This window comes from Coptis chinensis, chromosome 3, assembly GCF_015680905.1.
Source record: "Coptis chinensis isolate HL-2020 chromosome 3, ASM1568090v1, whole genome shotgun sequence".
Lineage (NCBI taxonomy): Eukaryota > Viridiplantae > Streptophyta > Magnoliopsida > Ranunculales > Ranunculaceae > Coptis > Coptis chinensis.
The window spans coordinates 85178013-85193507 of NC_141458.1; the positions used below are offsets into that span (position 1 = coordinate 85178013).

The window sequence follows — 15495 nt, forward strand, 5'->3', positions numbered from 1 at the left end:
TGTAAAAGAAAATCAAAGTACTCAAGAAAAACAAAATATTACCCTTCTCTCCCAAACATCACAAGCGACATGCACCGCATAGTCATACAACAACTCTGACTCATACGGGCCTCCCCCATACACACCTCTTTGAAACTCCAAATCATCATTGGATTTTCTTACGAAATCCAATACCGGAAGTGCTTCTTCTACTGGTGGTACGTCTTCTACCACATATTCTTCCACATTATCATCCTGCTCATCCTCCTCCTCACCCTCCTCACTCTCCTCACTCTCCTATTCTACTATACTCTTCCCTTTGTCCATATTTACATCTAAACCTACATTAGTATCACTATCTACACTATCTACACTATCTTCACTAGATGAATCAACCTCAGAAACCTTAAGAACTTCTTTTTCCAAATGGTCCCCTCTACGCGCTGATGTCGTTAAGCCTTCTGCCTTTTGTCTCTTTCTTCCAACTGCGTCACCATTAGAGGAACTGCCACCAAACAATTTTTTCATACCCTTGAATTTATATTTCACTACATTCTTCACATTCTTTGATTGAGGACCCATCGCTACAAAGAAAAATAAAACAAGTATTAGTAAACCATATTTAAATAAACAATGTACAAAGAAAAACACTAGAAAAGAGAGATCATCCCAGTCGTAAAACTAATATACTTATAAGCTTGCTATGATAACTCTAAGTATATATGAAGAAATAGAATGAGGCGTTACGCTATCCAAATTCTATCGAATTTTGGGCAGAGTTTCCTTTGTTTGGTCAACGTTTAGATATACTTAAACTGTCATATAACGGAAATCAATAATGACATCCTTCCAACAACCATATGTACATATAACCTAACTTTTACACGATAGTGAAAAAGTATATATATACAAGACTGTTTCTGTATGAACCGTCATTTATGTACATCAAGTATTACAATAAAATAACTTGACTCTCTCTACAACAAAATGAACTTGACTCTATCCCTCGTCAAGCATAGGGGAAACCACCCAAAAAAACCACCTTGATAACATACATTCAGTAAGTTTGATAACCGAAGAAAAGCTTCTCACCTATAATGCTTTACCGTTTCAGTTTTGTTCCCTTAGATATCCAGACCTTAAGCAAGTGCTTGTAAAAGCTGCATGTGATCAAGGTCATTACTCATTAGTCAAGACTCAAGAACATAAGCAGTATGAAAGGTGAGTAACATAATGTATAGAAACACTAATCTCCGAAAGCTGGACAAAACACACATAACTTATTAACAAATGAACGAATGAACGAATCAAAAACAAAAGTATATCATAACTCACATAAAAAAAAACAAAACTTACACCAGCAAGAACTAATGCAGCAAAAGCATAATAAATAACCCATCTATCATTAGCAACTAAATCCCACATTCTCCTCAACGCAAACACGGCAGTAACCGGCTTATTATTCACAACAACTTGTTCATGTTCAGGAAAGTCCCAAAAACTCCCACCATAACCAATTTCCCTAACCATAACACTCCATTTATTCAATTTCTCAAAAATCCCATCATTTCTAACACCCTCATTAGCCCCTCTATCAAAACTCCCTACACTAAAGCCCAACTCGTATATACGGAACACAATGTATATAATAAATCTTTCAAACATGTATTATCGTCTAATGCCAAAACATTAAACCTTAAAGGGCCCTGGCACCTATCAGTATCAAGTTGAACCAAAAACGAGCCCTGGCACACTTCACATCCTTAAACCTTAAAGGGCTCACGCAAATGAGTCGTGGGAAAAGCCAACTAATCAATCAGCAGAACTAAAGTCCTGCCCAAAAACTCAAAGCCAACCGCAAAGCTGACATACCCAAAATTTCAAACTCAACATGATAACTCAAAGAGTTACACTAAGGGTGCATTTGCAATCGTGAAAATGGCAACCAGCCAGACATGCCGCAAGTAGAAAAAGGCCTTTTACGGACAAGAAGTAACTCCATTTGAACTTAGAGATTAGCAACTAGAAATTTGGATAGAACTCTTTGATGAATATGAAAGCAAGGTTTCCTAAATACTTCGTGAAGAGTATACATCTCAAGCTAGAAAAGTCATCCTGATTCGTATCTCATCCACATATGTCAAGCTCGAGTAGTACAAACAAGAAGCATTGTAAAGTTCAAATGAATAAGTGTAGACAAAATTGCCATGACCATTTCCTAGAATAATATACATCAGAAGATTCTTTTAAGTGTACGTCAACAAAGAAACAGAATATAGAGTTTTGGAACGTAGCTATAATCTTTCATGCTAAAACAATCTAGTTCTATTCTATGAACTACATTGGGCACCTGCTGCTATTCTATTACTAAGTATGTCAAATACAACATCAAAAGAAAAGACATTCCACGCATTAGGAATTTCCATGGCAACTGAGGGAAGTACAACATTACCAAATTCTAAGCTATCATCTTGGTTGAAAGCCTCCAGACAGCTAGACCAAGCACTAGAAGCAGCTCTCCATACAACTTTAGGAGAACTAATTCCTTTGTCAAATTTTACATAGTTCTCGTGCTTCCATATTTACATGGCTCGGTGTATAGGAAAGGAAGAACCATTACCCCTTTTTTTTCTTATTTTTCTTCTAACACGTAAAACATTTTTCTGCCTTGTGTACACCTAGAGTAGTTCATGGAGGGAACGTGGGTAAAAAGAGGAGGGAAACTCTTTTGGTATTGTAATGTTTTTGCTGGCGTTTTTTGCAGTGTGTGCCTTTGAGCACTATAGGGGGTCTATAGGGGGCTAATACCTATGGGCAAAATATTTCTCCACAACCATTAGGCAGCAATATTAATCATGTTTGAGTGACAATAACTTTCAGGCCTAGTTTCTCTAGAACCGGTGATGACTCCATGATAATAAGTTTACCCTTAAGATTTGGTGAGTGATGTTAGCCCTCGGGCCCGGTATGAAGTGGCTGGCGAAAGGGGACCAGTCCAAAAGTTGTGGTGGCTTTAGGCTGATAGAGTGAATATCTAGCAGAAGTTAGAGAATAAGTGTGCACTATTGAATCGCTTGGATAGTTGAATTTGCATGAATTAGATAAGATTTTAAGGTCATCATCACATGGCACACAAACTATATAGTCAAAATTAGGGGGCAGAAATCCCACATTGCACCATACTAGTAGCGGACTATACATGAATGGGCATCTTAGCTCCAAGCCTCCGACCCTGCTCTCAATAATTTTGAGAGGAAACAACAAACAAAAACAGGACAAGATCAACAATAGGCCCACTCCAAAGGCAGACAATGCATTATGCTGGTTGTATTGGATGATTAACTTACTGGATGATTAAATTCGAACCCCACTCCAAAGAGTTCAAATGTTGTAGCATTCAAATTTTTTATTGTAATCTCTAAGTTAAACCCCACTCTAAAGTTAATCATCCACTCCAAAGGTAGACAATGCCTTATACTGCGATGATTATATGTTGAGTGGGATGCTACAACATCCATTGGATGATTATATGTCGAGTGGATGATTAATTTAAAATGTTGAACTCTTTGGAGTGGGATACTTATAAATAAAATGTTGTAGCATTCAAATTTTTTATTGTAAGAACCAAAATTTTCTATCAGGTATGTAAATATAAGAAGCACAATTCACCAATCTGACCAGAAATTAATTTATAAGGTACAGAAAATTAAGAAGAACCAACCTGAATTTTAGCTCCCAACTTATCTCCCAACACTAAACTAAATTGGATTGTCTCACAACACTAAACTGAATTGGATTGTCTTCCAACTTGCAAAAGCTTCAATGGCAAAATTGCAAAAGCTTCAATGGCGAAATTTGATTGGCTCGAATGTTGGATTGGATTGTTTCGTGATAATTATGGATTGGATTGCTTCAATTCACGAAATTGATTTTGGATTTTTTTGGTTGGGGTTCGAAGGGTTTTGTGTGAGAGAGATGACTGAACGAATATGTTTTCCCGGTTTGCGATTTGGTGGGGGGTGTACTGGGCTTTGTTGTTTGGGCTGGAGGCTGGAGGCTGCCCAATCTAATTTTAGTGACGCCCAATACAACACTCATAAAATTTTGTTTCAATTCATCTTCTTCATTCATTTATTCATTTATAAGATTGTGTGATCTTAAGACATTTGAGAAATTGTGTGATTCCACATCACAAGTTTTATGGGAATGGGTCCTGCACATATATAGCAGTGGAGGTCCACCAACGAAAAAACATATGAAAGGCATACTAATTAGTGGCTAAACCATGATTAATCAGCCCAAAACATAGAAACGATGGTAGTTGCATACCTGCAGTAACTTATCCCATAATAAAATCTGTTTTGCAGTTTTGACTCTGACCAACTTAATTAAACTTAAACTGGGGACGTCGCGTGGGACGCCTTTCATCTCTTTTGTTCCGAAGTGATATGATTTACACCCTCACTTGCAAAAGCAAGGCAAATTGCTGTTAAAGTGGAAAACTACACACCCATGCTATTGTTTACGGACAGCCTTTATATCCCTTTTGTCTACTGTGTGCACATGTTCAGTGTTCATTCTTTTACTGGATTGAACCATCGAAGTATACTGTATACCACAGTAGAGAAATTTCATTGTACTGGATTCCGTACGTGTCATAAGAATGGATCAGATTTTAGAAATTAAAATGAACAGATGAAATTATACAATCGTGAAACATATTAACAAAAATAGATAATTAATTAACGTGTAAATAAGATTAGAAAGAAGAGAAAATAGAATAATTAACGAAGGGAAAAACGCGGACTAATCGTGTAGTAGTAGGGACCACTTAAGTCCCAGCAAATCTATTCAGTCTACCCCATGTGAAAGAAGAGTCTTCAGCTCTTGAAATCATTTTTATTCCTTTCCTTCTTTTTCTCTCCAAAAACATTTAACAGGATAGAGAGAAAAACATTTTATTTTGAGAGGTAGTCTCAAATTGTAAAATGTCAACAACACCACCACCCGGAGCTTCACCAGCTCCAACAACATCACCACCATCACCACCAGCCCCATCTCCTAATGCAACCTCCACACCACCTACGGCGGCGCCACCGCCCACCAACACCCCGCCGCCAACACCTCCTACCACCTCCCCACCACCTCCTACAACGCCTGCAGGCTCTCCGCCGCCTTCGCAATCTCCACCGCCACCTCCTCCTAGAAATACAAGCAGTCGACCATCTCCTCCCACGCCGGTTTCTGGAAGATCACCGCCATCGCCATTGTCGGGGCTGTCACCACCATCTCCGTCTTCGAATGGGATATCGATTGGAACGGTGGTTGGGATTGCTATTGGTGGAGTAGTAGTGCTTGTTGTATTGAGTTTGTTGTTTGTTTGTTGTAAGAAGAAGAAGAGAAGAAGAGATAATGGAGCATTGGATTATTATGGTGGTGCTCCTCCTCCTGGACCTAAAGGTTAGATCTTTTTTTTTTTTTTTTTATGATTATTTTACTTGTTTTGATATGTTATGTTAATAGCGAATTCACAAACTTTAACATAATTTGTGTTTCAAGCTTCATTGACCATCTGCAGTTCGTTGGATTACTTGCTAAATCCTTTATTGTTGACTTTATCATATGGTCAATTGAAAATTTAGGTGTCATTTTAAGATTAGTAGCTGGGATGCTGGTTTTTTTATTTGATTCTAAATGGCTTAAATTGTTTATAAAAATGAGCTTTGTTCTAATTTTTATGTTCTATTGTTTTTGCTTGTATTGAATACAACATCACACTGTTAAGATTTGGGTATGATTGACGCTGGTTTAGGGGTTGAAACTTGAAAGTGTTCAGTTTTTTTGCAAAGTTTCCAAGTTGTCTTGTATCACGAAGCAATTATGTACAAAGGGGCATGAAAACATGAATTACTGCCTTTCATTTTCTCGCTTCTAATGTGTTGACTAATTTGATAATGATCCCTTTGATGATATGCATTCTCTGTAGAATGGTCAAGTGGTGCAAATTAATCACATTGAAACATTGTCTTACCAGTTAACACAATGTATAGCCATATCCCCTTATTTTTTTAATAGATATATATATATATATATATATATAAAATAAGATATATATATATATATATATGTTTCCTTTCTCTTTTTGTTTAGGTAGGAAAACATGGTATGGGGTATTGCCTGTCACTGACTATACCAAATTACGAAGTTGGTTCTGTCTAACTAGCAATGCTTACTATTTAAGAAAATACAACTTTATTCAGAAGTTATGTCATTTCCACACTTGATTATAAAAATCTTAACTTTTTTTTTTGCAATGTTTATGTATTATTAAAGTTTAGACATCGTTCTATAATTTTAAATTGGTTTACAAGAACTTGTCATGCCTCCCTGCTATGGTCTTGTAGGTTTTGGAAAGTTAGATCATGCTACAACATAATTAAATGAATTAATAGTTGAAATTTCAGATTCAATATTAGAGACAGTCCCTCTGACTTATAGATTTTATAATTGCAGGTGTTTAGACATTCAAATGATGACATATTCTGTAGAACACATAGTTAGTAGCTGATGTTATTTTGTTCTCATCAGTTCTTACCTTGTCTTATCAATTTGGTTTTATTCTCTTTGGTTTTTGTTGTCGATAGATGGTCCTTATGGCATGCAACACCAACAGTGGCAGCAAAATGCTCCTCCCCCTCCACAGGACCATGTTATCTCAATGTTGCCGAAACCTACTCCTCCACCAGGTTTAGCATCACGACCACCACAGTCACCAGTATGTCCAATGCCCACGCCGCCGCCTCCACCACCATTTATGAGCAGTAGTGGAGGTTCTGGGTCTAATTATTCAGGATCATCTAATCCACAACCACCCCCATCCCCTGGACTTTCTTTGGGTTTCTCAAAGAGCACATTCACATATGAAGAATTATCAATGGCAACAGATGGATTCTCAGATGCCAACCTTCTAGGACAAGGTGGATTTGGGTATGTCCATAGGGGAATGCTTCCTAATGGTAAAGAAGTTGCAGTCAAGCAATTGAAAGTTGGAAGTGGTCAGGGAGAACGTGAGTTTCAGGCAGAAGTTGAGATAATTAGCCGAGTACATCATAAGCATCTTGTGTCACTGGTTGGATACTGCATGACTGGAGATCAGAGAATGCTAGTTTATGAGTTCGTTCCAAATGACACATTAGAGTTCCACTTGCATGGTAAATCTCATATAATGATTACTTTCTCTTTATTACTGTATAGCAGCATAATATATCTGGTTATGGTTTGTTGAAACTTGAAAGGCATGTGTTCTAGAAGTTGTTGTCATTTTCTATTATTTTGGTTCAATTCCTTTTAAAATTTCCCCTTTTCCAACTGTTCTACTTCCATTAGCCACAGATTCAAGATCGTCATTGTTGCCAAATGTTTCGAGTTTCTTATTTACTTTGAGTTCTTCTGACTTCCTAGCACTGTTTTGTTAATTGCATATGATTTAAAAAAAACATCTTGCAGGGAAAGGACGACCAGTTATGGACTGGGCCAGCAGAATGAAAATTGCTTTGGGGTCTGCAAAAGGACTTGCATATCTACACGAGGATTGTGAGTTCCTAGACGATATTTATATATATATTTTACTTTTTTACTTTCTTTACCATTACACAATAGTTTTCCTATGTAAAGCTTTCAAATTGCTAGTGAACATCTGATCTTGATTAAGTGTCTCTATTTCCAGGTCACCCTAAGATTATTCACCGTGATATCAAGGGGTCGAATATTCTACTTGATTTTAAGTTTGAAGCTAAGGTACAACTTATTTCCATGTTTGTTTGGCAATATGTGTGAGGGATAAAATATGTTTGTCTTTACAAAATTAATTCTTGCACAAGTCTGTTTAGTCTACCACTCACAACTAGTTAAGATTTCTCCACGCACAAGTTCAGTTAGGATTTTTTCTGTGTTACAAATATGAATTCTGTTGTAACGTCAGATTGTTGTATCTCTTCTTCCCGTTTAGCTTGTCTTTTATGTATGCCATAGAAATGCATTCTGTGTTTGTTTTGACCATTAAGTATTCAGAAGCTGTGCTCCATTTACTTGTATTTTATGTAAACGTTTCACTTCATGAACATGATTTCTTGTTCAGGTTGCCGATTTTGGACTAGCAAAGATTTCTTCCGAAACTAACACTCATATCTCCACTCGTGTAATGGGAACTTTTGGGTAAGTTTGTCTCTAAAGATATCTGCACCATCTGTCGTCATTTTCTCTCTTGTAAAAGTTTTTAATCAGATATCACCTCAATTTTTTGGATAACTTGTTAAAACTTTTATCCTAACTGTATGTTTAAAGAAACAATATATTTGTTTCCTGTATCAATCATTTGTAAGTTTCTCCTACAAACTAATCCACTTGTTACAACAGGTATCTAGCTCCAGAATATGCGTCAAGTGGAAAACTCACAGATAAGTCAGATGTTTTCTCTTTTGGAGTGATGCTTCTAGAACTGATTACTGGACGCAGACCTGTAGATACTACCGATTCCTATATGGATGATAGCTTAGTGGACTGGGTAAGTAATTCCTTGTCTTCCCACCAGTACTTTGTCTGTGGTGGACCATACCATTGGAATTAGTCTAAATTGGTATCTATGTTTTCTTAATCAACTGATCTAGTGTTAGGTTCAATTTATTTGCAACCTAAAACTGAAAAAACAAATGCGGTAGAGGTTATAGATATTCTCTTTAAGCCAATTACTTCACATGTATAAAAGCATTGGAATTATACTGATATCGTGAGCGACGATGTTCCCCAAAAGTCCAAAACAAGACCATCTCCCCATACACTTTCTAGTCACAAGTTAAAGTTAGAAAGTGTTCAGATATTTTTCTAGAGTATGCCTTCCCGACGATTCTCGTATATAAATCACTGGATGAAGACTGTTTGATTGTGTTGCTACTCATCGTTAGCTGATATGGCAGCTCAAAAGTTGAATCTCCATTTCTATTTAACACAAACGAACTATGTTACATGGACACACCATATTTCAAAAATAATCTGTGTTGGATACGTATCCACGTGTCCGTGTCGGACACACATGGACACACATTTTGTGTGATATACCTTAGTTTTTTATATTTCGCGTGTCAAACACTCCGTATCCGTGTCAATGTAACCTAGCAAACGAACAATACATCAAAATGTAAACAATTTGTGAAAGATTCGTTTACTTCTTTTATTTCTTGAAAACTTAAAATGTTTTACTATTTGGCTATTGAAGGCAAGGCCCTTGCTTACAAGAGCTATGGAAGATGGCAACTACGACACTCTTATTGACCGACGACTGCAGAAAGATTACAACCCCAATGAAATGGCATGCATGGTTGCCTGTGCTGCCGCTTGTGTTCGCCATTCTGCAAGGCGTAGGCCACGAATGAGCCAGGTAAATAGATCTAGCACTCAAATAAGTTGTTTCGATTTGTAAACGACATTGTTTAGTACAAAGTCTTTCCCATTGGCATATTTATATCTGGTCTTGTATTTGGAACATAACAGATAGTTCGAGCCTTGGAGGGCGATGTGTCTCTCTCTGACCTAAATGAAGGCATCAGACCTGGACATAGTACAGTCTACAGTTCACATGGGAGTTCTGACTATGATACCAGCCAGTACAACGAAGACATGCGAAAATTCAGAAAGATGGCATTGGCCAGCCAAGAGTATGCAAGCAGTGAGAACAGTAGACCAACTAGCGAATACGGCTTGTATCCTTCAGGATCCAGCAGTGAAGGCCAGCAAACAAAAGAGATGGAGATGGGGAAAAGAAAGAAAGATAGTCAAGGTTTCATTGAAGGCTCTTGAAAACTGGTGCTTGTTTGGGTGTAAAGTTCTACCTCTTCTTCCAATTTACCATTTGTATGTTGCTCTAACATCAAGCTAAGGTCGGCAACTTACATAAATATACAGTTTTTATCCTTTTCCTTTTTATTTTTTCTATTGATTTTATTGTATTTATTAGTGCTTATACAACAAAATAATAGAGATGACTTGATCAATTACCAAAAAAAAAAAAAAAATAGAGATGACTTGATCAATTCTTTGAATAGTTGTTTCAAGGGTGGCAATTTGGCTTTCATGTTGGTTCTGTTGATTTGTTGAGGCTTGACTTTCATTTCTCAAATATATATTTTCTTGTGGCGCTTGACTTAACTTTTACCATTGGGCTTTGATTATATTTTTTTTTTGGAGAGTGGATGACAAAGTCGTGAGGGCTGTCTTTAGCTGGAAGATATATTAAGTATCATTTATTCATTTTATACAGGTTCCTGTTTCTTACAAAAGTTCAATATGTTTGCCACAGCACGCCAATGGATAAGGCTGTCTATGTTTGAATGTTTGAACAGTTTCAGAAAGTAGTAAATAAGAATGGTCTTTATGCAGGTCGCATGTGAAGTCGGACTGAGGAATATGATAAAAGTCACGACATTATGTTATGGAATCTTTAGGAACTGAAGATTTAAGGTATATCTCGGACAAACACAGAGAACCATTTCGGATATAAATGATTAGAGAAACAAGTGACATTACTTACTGACTGAAGGTTTCAAAACAGATCAAACTCATCAAAGTGCCCAACTGCCGAAGTTCCCAGAGTTCCGGCCTTTTAGAAAATTTATCTAGTATTTGACACAGTTTTTATCAGCCTAATAAATCAACCAAACCTCCACAAATATTTTGACTCGGTCCTAGTAGCAGAACAGACACCATTTGAACCCGTGAAAAACTTAACTTCTCACTTCTCACTTCAGAGTGATTTGCAACATAGTTACGAAAGTTTTCGTCAATGTTTTTTTTTCCCGAAGAAGTGGTTTACATGAAACTATGGAGGCAGAAAAAAGAAAAACTAATCATAAGGAAGTTTCAACTGCTTCTATATTTTTCGCACATGGAAGATTATGATTGAAAGGAGGGTGGTACCCGATTATCTGAAACCGAAACTGTTTGTAGCGGTTATAGGTCTAAAAATGTTAGACCAATTAAAAAAGTAGGTCTTTAAGAATCGAACGAAAACCGAATAATAAAAAACCGATGGGACCGGAACTGATTCCTAAATTTTATAAAACTCTCATAATTGAAATTTGAAATACCGAATATGCCTTCCTAGATGTTTTTATTGATTTTGATATATCTCGCTCACTTTTATATTGCATGCTCACTAGTAAATGCATAATAGGTCAATATAATGGTCCTTACTAGATATCCAATTATCCATTGTAGTTTTGCAGTTTCTGGCTGCTCTGGGTCTTTGACGAATATCCCCGTTCTGGTTAATATCGACATTACAATCTACTGTAAAGAGGTTGATGACCTTATCAATGTCGCTGATATGGAATTTCAACCGGACCATTTTAGGCTTCTTAATAAGTGCATATGTTTTTCTGTTTAATCTGATTTAAACCTTAAATATGTCGTGGTTTGTCTAGCACATGGTTTTGTTCTTTCAGGGACAAACAACTGCAAAATGCCCTGCACGGCTGCACAAATAGACGGGCATGAACGCATGACTCCTCCCTTGTAGCTTTACAACTCATTCCCCTGGTTAATTCAACAATTCAAGGCTGAAAATGTGATATATGGCAGTGTGAACAGTGAATATACTGATTTTATCTTGGCAGTGTGAATGTGCGACGTCAATATTTGATTGTGTCGACTATCAGGCTTTTTCGGAAAAGAACCAGTTTTTGAATTTCAAATCATATTTGTGTCTAGATTCTCATATTATGTGGATAATAATGAATTCAAATCACCTATCATTGAAGAAAATACAATGTGACTAGATTTTCATGTTATGAAGCATCTACACAAAATTGTGTCTCATTTCCAAGGTGCATGTAAATGTGTGATTTAGTTTCACCTAACAAATGTAATTAGGGGAGAACGGGTTTAGAAATGGAAAAGATTGAGTTTGTTGTTGAGCGAACTGCCTACATATTTATCTGTCACTTCCGGGGGAGAGTAGAATCAGGTATGGCGTAGTTCATTTAGGGGGTATTTATAGCTGGTGAACGTGGAGATCTATCCAACACGTGTACTGACAACCACAAATATATGGCTGGGATTGAGAAGGAGTGTTGGAATGGTGTGGGTAGGAATTTTGTAATGATGGGGAGTGGTTACAGTGGTTCGTAATTTGCGATAATGGAATGTGTAAGTACGGCTTTGGCAATGATTGCTTCTAGAAAATAGGCTGTGTCACGAAATAGAATGCTCTGCGTGAGGATGTGTGAGTTGATCTATTCTGGAGCGATTTCATAGCTCGGGTGTGTGAGCTAATGATGTAGGTCGCTTTGAAGGCAATTTGGAAGGCAGTTTGGGGAACGAAGTCAGAGGTCGGTATGGTATTTCCACTATGCTGGACACGTGCTTGATATTCCTGAACGAGAATATCACTCCCTCACACAGCCCCCTCTCAGTAGGTCGTGTTGTACATTGAAGCGATCTACTGAGAGAAAATGGTGGCGCGTGTTGAGCATGGGTGCAGAAGCGAACTTATGTGAATGGAAATACCCACTGTGCTATGGAGGTCGGTTCGTATTGTATGACGAACTGATGTAGGGTGATAGTTGGCACGTGGCTAGCACGAGAGAGAATTTGAGCAGTTGGTGAGGAAAATATGTCGCTGCTTTTTTCGAAATTTTGAAAAGACAGGTCTTTGGTAGACGTGTGTGCTAGGGATTAGGTTGTAATCATGATGCGTTGGGAACTGGAGGGGCGGTTGTATAAAATAACTTTTGGAGATCCGAAAAGTCATCTTTTGTTTCCTTTCCAGAAATGCAGAGACTAGAACTCTTCAGGTTAGTGCTTCCGCCATTGCTGTTGTTCATTTTTCTTCTGTTCTTGCTTGTTTCGTTCGGTTGTTAGGTCAGCTTTAGCTTTTCTTGTTTAGGATTTGTAATCACTAAGAAAAAAGGAGATGTCTGATTCTGACGATACTCGATCTGAAGAGATTCGAGAAGTGTCATTGAGTTGTGGTGAAATGGAGGAGGAGAGGGAGGAATCAGTAGAGTTTGAGAGTGAGGATGTGGAGGAGGAAGTACGATCTGAGTCTGTTGCTATTGTAGCTAGTACTTTAGGTCGTGATGAGGGGTCATCCTCTATTGTAGCTAGTACTTTAGGTCGTGATGAGGGGTCATCCTCTAGGGTTGTAGATAAACGTGCGGCGAAAGCTTTCGTTGATCTAAGGGAAGTTTATGCATGGTATCCACGGGGGCGACCTGGAGATACACAAACTGGAAAAGAACGTAAAGGTGTTTAGTGAGAAGTATACACCACCGAACTACGGGATAATAGTCTGCGAGGGGCAGCTGAGGGCTGGTATGAGGATACCGTTCTCAAAGCTGACTTGTGAATTTTTGAACTTCTGTTGGAAAATGCCCTGCCAGTTTGTGGGCAATACCTGCCAGCTGCTTAGGGGTGTTTGATATGCTGAATACGAGTGGTGAATACCGCATAGGGGTCACTGACATTATTGAGCATTACTCAGTAAAGCGATCTCGCGCTTTTAACTTTAGCTTGCAAACAGTGACAGGAAAATCTAGCGTGTTGGATGGTGTAAGCAATGATGCTTGGGAGAGGAGGCCACTGTTGTTAGTTGGGAACTTCTGTGCCAGAAGATATAGTTTGTAGACTAGGGTTTGTAATTTTTCAGGTGGGTAGGAGTGTATTGTTCCGTTGTTTTGATGTTTGGATTGTTGATATTGTAAATAACATGGTTCTGTGTTGTTTTTGTAGAGCTCGTTATAAAGAAGCGAACTGAGCGGGGGGTGATAGAGAAGTTTGTGAAGTTAACTCGAGCTCAGAAATGGGAGAAACTGCCTGAGGTTGCGCACTACTTTGTGGAGCGAGGAAGTCTCGTGGTTAGGGAGAAGAGAAGAAATAAGAAAGAAAGGGCACGGGGCCAAACTGTTCGTGAATCTTCTAGTGAAGCAGTGATGGAGAAGAATAAGAGTGATTTGGTGATGAAGGAGGATAGGAACCGCAGCCGCTCTGGTCCTAAGTGACCTGTTGGAGGTGCTGGAGCTTCGGGGGCTAGTGGGTCGGGTAGGCGACCTGAAGGGGGAGGGAGGTATAGTAGCTTTCCCCTTGAGTTGGAGGAGATCGCCTTCAAGCCTCATGAGCAAAGCAGCTCGTTGAAGAGAAAAGCTGATGTGGTTGAGCCTAGGGCGCTACTAAGGTTGTAAGGGCTGCTGAGCTCCTTGTTGGGGGTAGCTCTGGTGCTGGTGGTAGTGAGCGAGTTGGGGGTAAAACCACTCGTAGCACCAGGTCGAGGCCTGCTCCCGACCTGTGTCTCTTGGATCTGGAGACCTTTGGGGTCGGTTAGAGTCCACCACCAATGCCTCGAGAGTCCACCACTCAGAGACCTTTGTGGTCGGTCAGATTTCCCACTCACCCCTTGGTCGTCCACATACACCACCACCAATGCCTCAAGTAAGGTGAGTGGGAAATCTGTTATGGTTGATGATGATTTGGATCGTTAGGTGGTGTATGTGGATGACCAAGGGGTTAAGCGAACCGATGTGAGCTTCAAGTCGAGTAAGATTGCGTCTTGCATGATTGATTACATGTCTCTGGATGGCAACCGTAAGGAACTGGACTCCAAAGGCCTTGCTAAGAATCTGAGGCGAATGGATCTGGCTCACTGTCTGGTAAGTGACGTTCTCTAGATCTTGCTCTCTAATTCTTTATTGGAACCTCAAGGATTGATTGTTGTTGTATTTGCGTGCTCATGAAGCTTGTGAGCGGATATCAGAAGCTGAAGGAGATCGCTCAAATATCTGAGTCGGATAGGGAGTCTGTGTCAAAGATGAAGGAGGAATTGAAGAATGTCCAGGAGGTGTATGGCATTGATCGCCAGGAGCTCGAGGACCTGAAGAAAGCATATCAGGATGTTTGCTTGACAAAGATCTTGATGAGCATCGAGTTGGACGAAACAAAGCTGAAACTTCATGCCACGAGGGAAGAACTTGATGCTGCGAAGACAGAGATTGTCAGGGTGACTGGCTATGCCCAGCACTGTAAAGGCGTTGCTTAGCAGGCTACTAAAGCATACGACACCCTGGACGCGGATTTCCTCGAGCTAGAGGCAGAATATAAGGCTTTCAAAGAGGAGCATGAACGCAGGGCTTCCAGTACACCGGTGTTAAATGTACTGGGAGATGCATGTGATGCTCCTATCTTGCCTGGAACTGCTTTGGAGGTCATTGAGTCTCAAACTGACGAGGTTGCTGCTGACGTGCTTGTGGATGTAGATGCTGCTGGTCTCTCTATTGTTGCAGGTGATGGGAACGCTGCAGAGGTTGAACTGGATCCCCTGTCTACTGAAAATTTGTCTGTTCTTTCTTGAATTCATGAGATGTGAGTGATTTGTCTCTTCTTGATATTGTATGTTGTGATACATTAGACCTAGTTTCCCGGGGTAACCTGGGTAGTTCGCCTTTCTTTCTTGGTTGTTAAAATACTGAACGA

General features: G+C 39.0%; 2 protein-coding genes across 2 annotated transcripts; both read left to right on the plus strand.

Moving 5' to 3' along the window:
- The first annotated feature begins 4820 nt into the window (after window positions 1–4820).
- Window positions 4821–10171, plus strand: PERK1 (proline extensin-like receptor kinase 1). The gene is made up of 8 exons (XM_086602971.1): window positions 4821–5439; window positions 6624–7190; window positions 7486–7572; window positions 7706–7776; window positions 8117–8193; window positions 8395–8542; window positions 9251–9412; window positions 9526–10171. Exons 1-8 carry the CDS (start codon window positions 4968–4970, stop codon window positions 9829–9831), a joined length of 1890 nt encoding a protein of 629 aa, XP_086459097.1. The 5' UTR covers window positions 4821–4967; the 3' UTR covers window positions 9832–10171.
- A 147-nt stretch (window positions 10172–10318) lies between these two features.
- LOC147511250 (uncharacterized) lies at window positions 10319–15495 on the plus strand. Its single transcript, XM_086602972.1, has 2 exons — window positions 10319–14675; window positions 14762–15495. The coding sequence occupies exons 1-2, from the start codon at window positions 14580–14582 to the stop codon at window positions 15059–15061; spliced, it is 396 nt and encodes a 131-aa protein (XP_086459098.1). The 5' UTR covers window positions 10319–14579; the 3' UTR covers window positions 15062–15495.

Bases quoted from the DNA above. Each gene is read 5' to 3' on its own strand.
- PERK1 (XM_086602971.1), top strand. From the start codon at position 4,968: ATGTCAACAACACCACCACCCGGAGCTTCACCAGCTCCAACAACATCA. The intron at 8,543-9,250 runs GTAAGTAATTCC...TGGCTATTGAAG, and splicing joins ATGATAGCTTAGTGGACTGG to GCAAGGCCCTTGCTTACAAG. The intron at 9,413-9,525 runs GTAAATAGATCT...GGAACATAACAG, and splicing joins GTAGGCCACGAATGAGCCAG to ATAGTTCGAGCCTTGGAGGG.
- LOC147511250 (XM_086602972.1), top strand. From the start codon at position 14,580: ATGATTGATTACATGTCTCTGGATGGCAACCGTAAGGAACTGGACTCC. The intron at 14,676-14,761 runs GTAAGTGACGTT...GTGCTCATGAAG, and splicing joins TGGATCTGGCTCACTGTCTG to CTTGTGAGCGGATATCAGAA.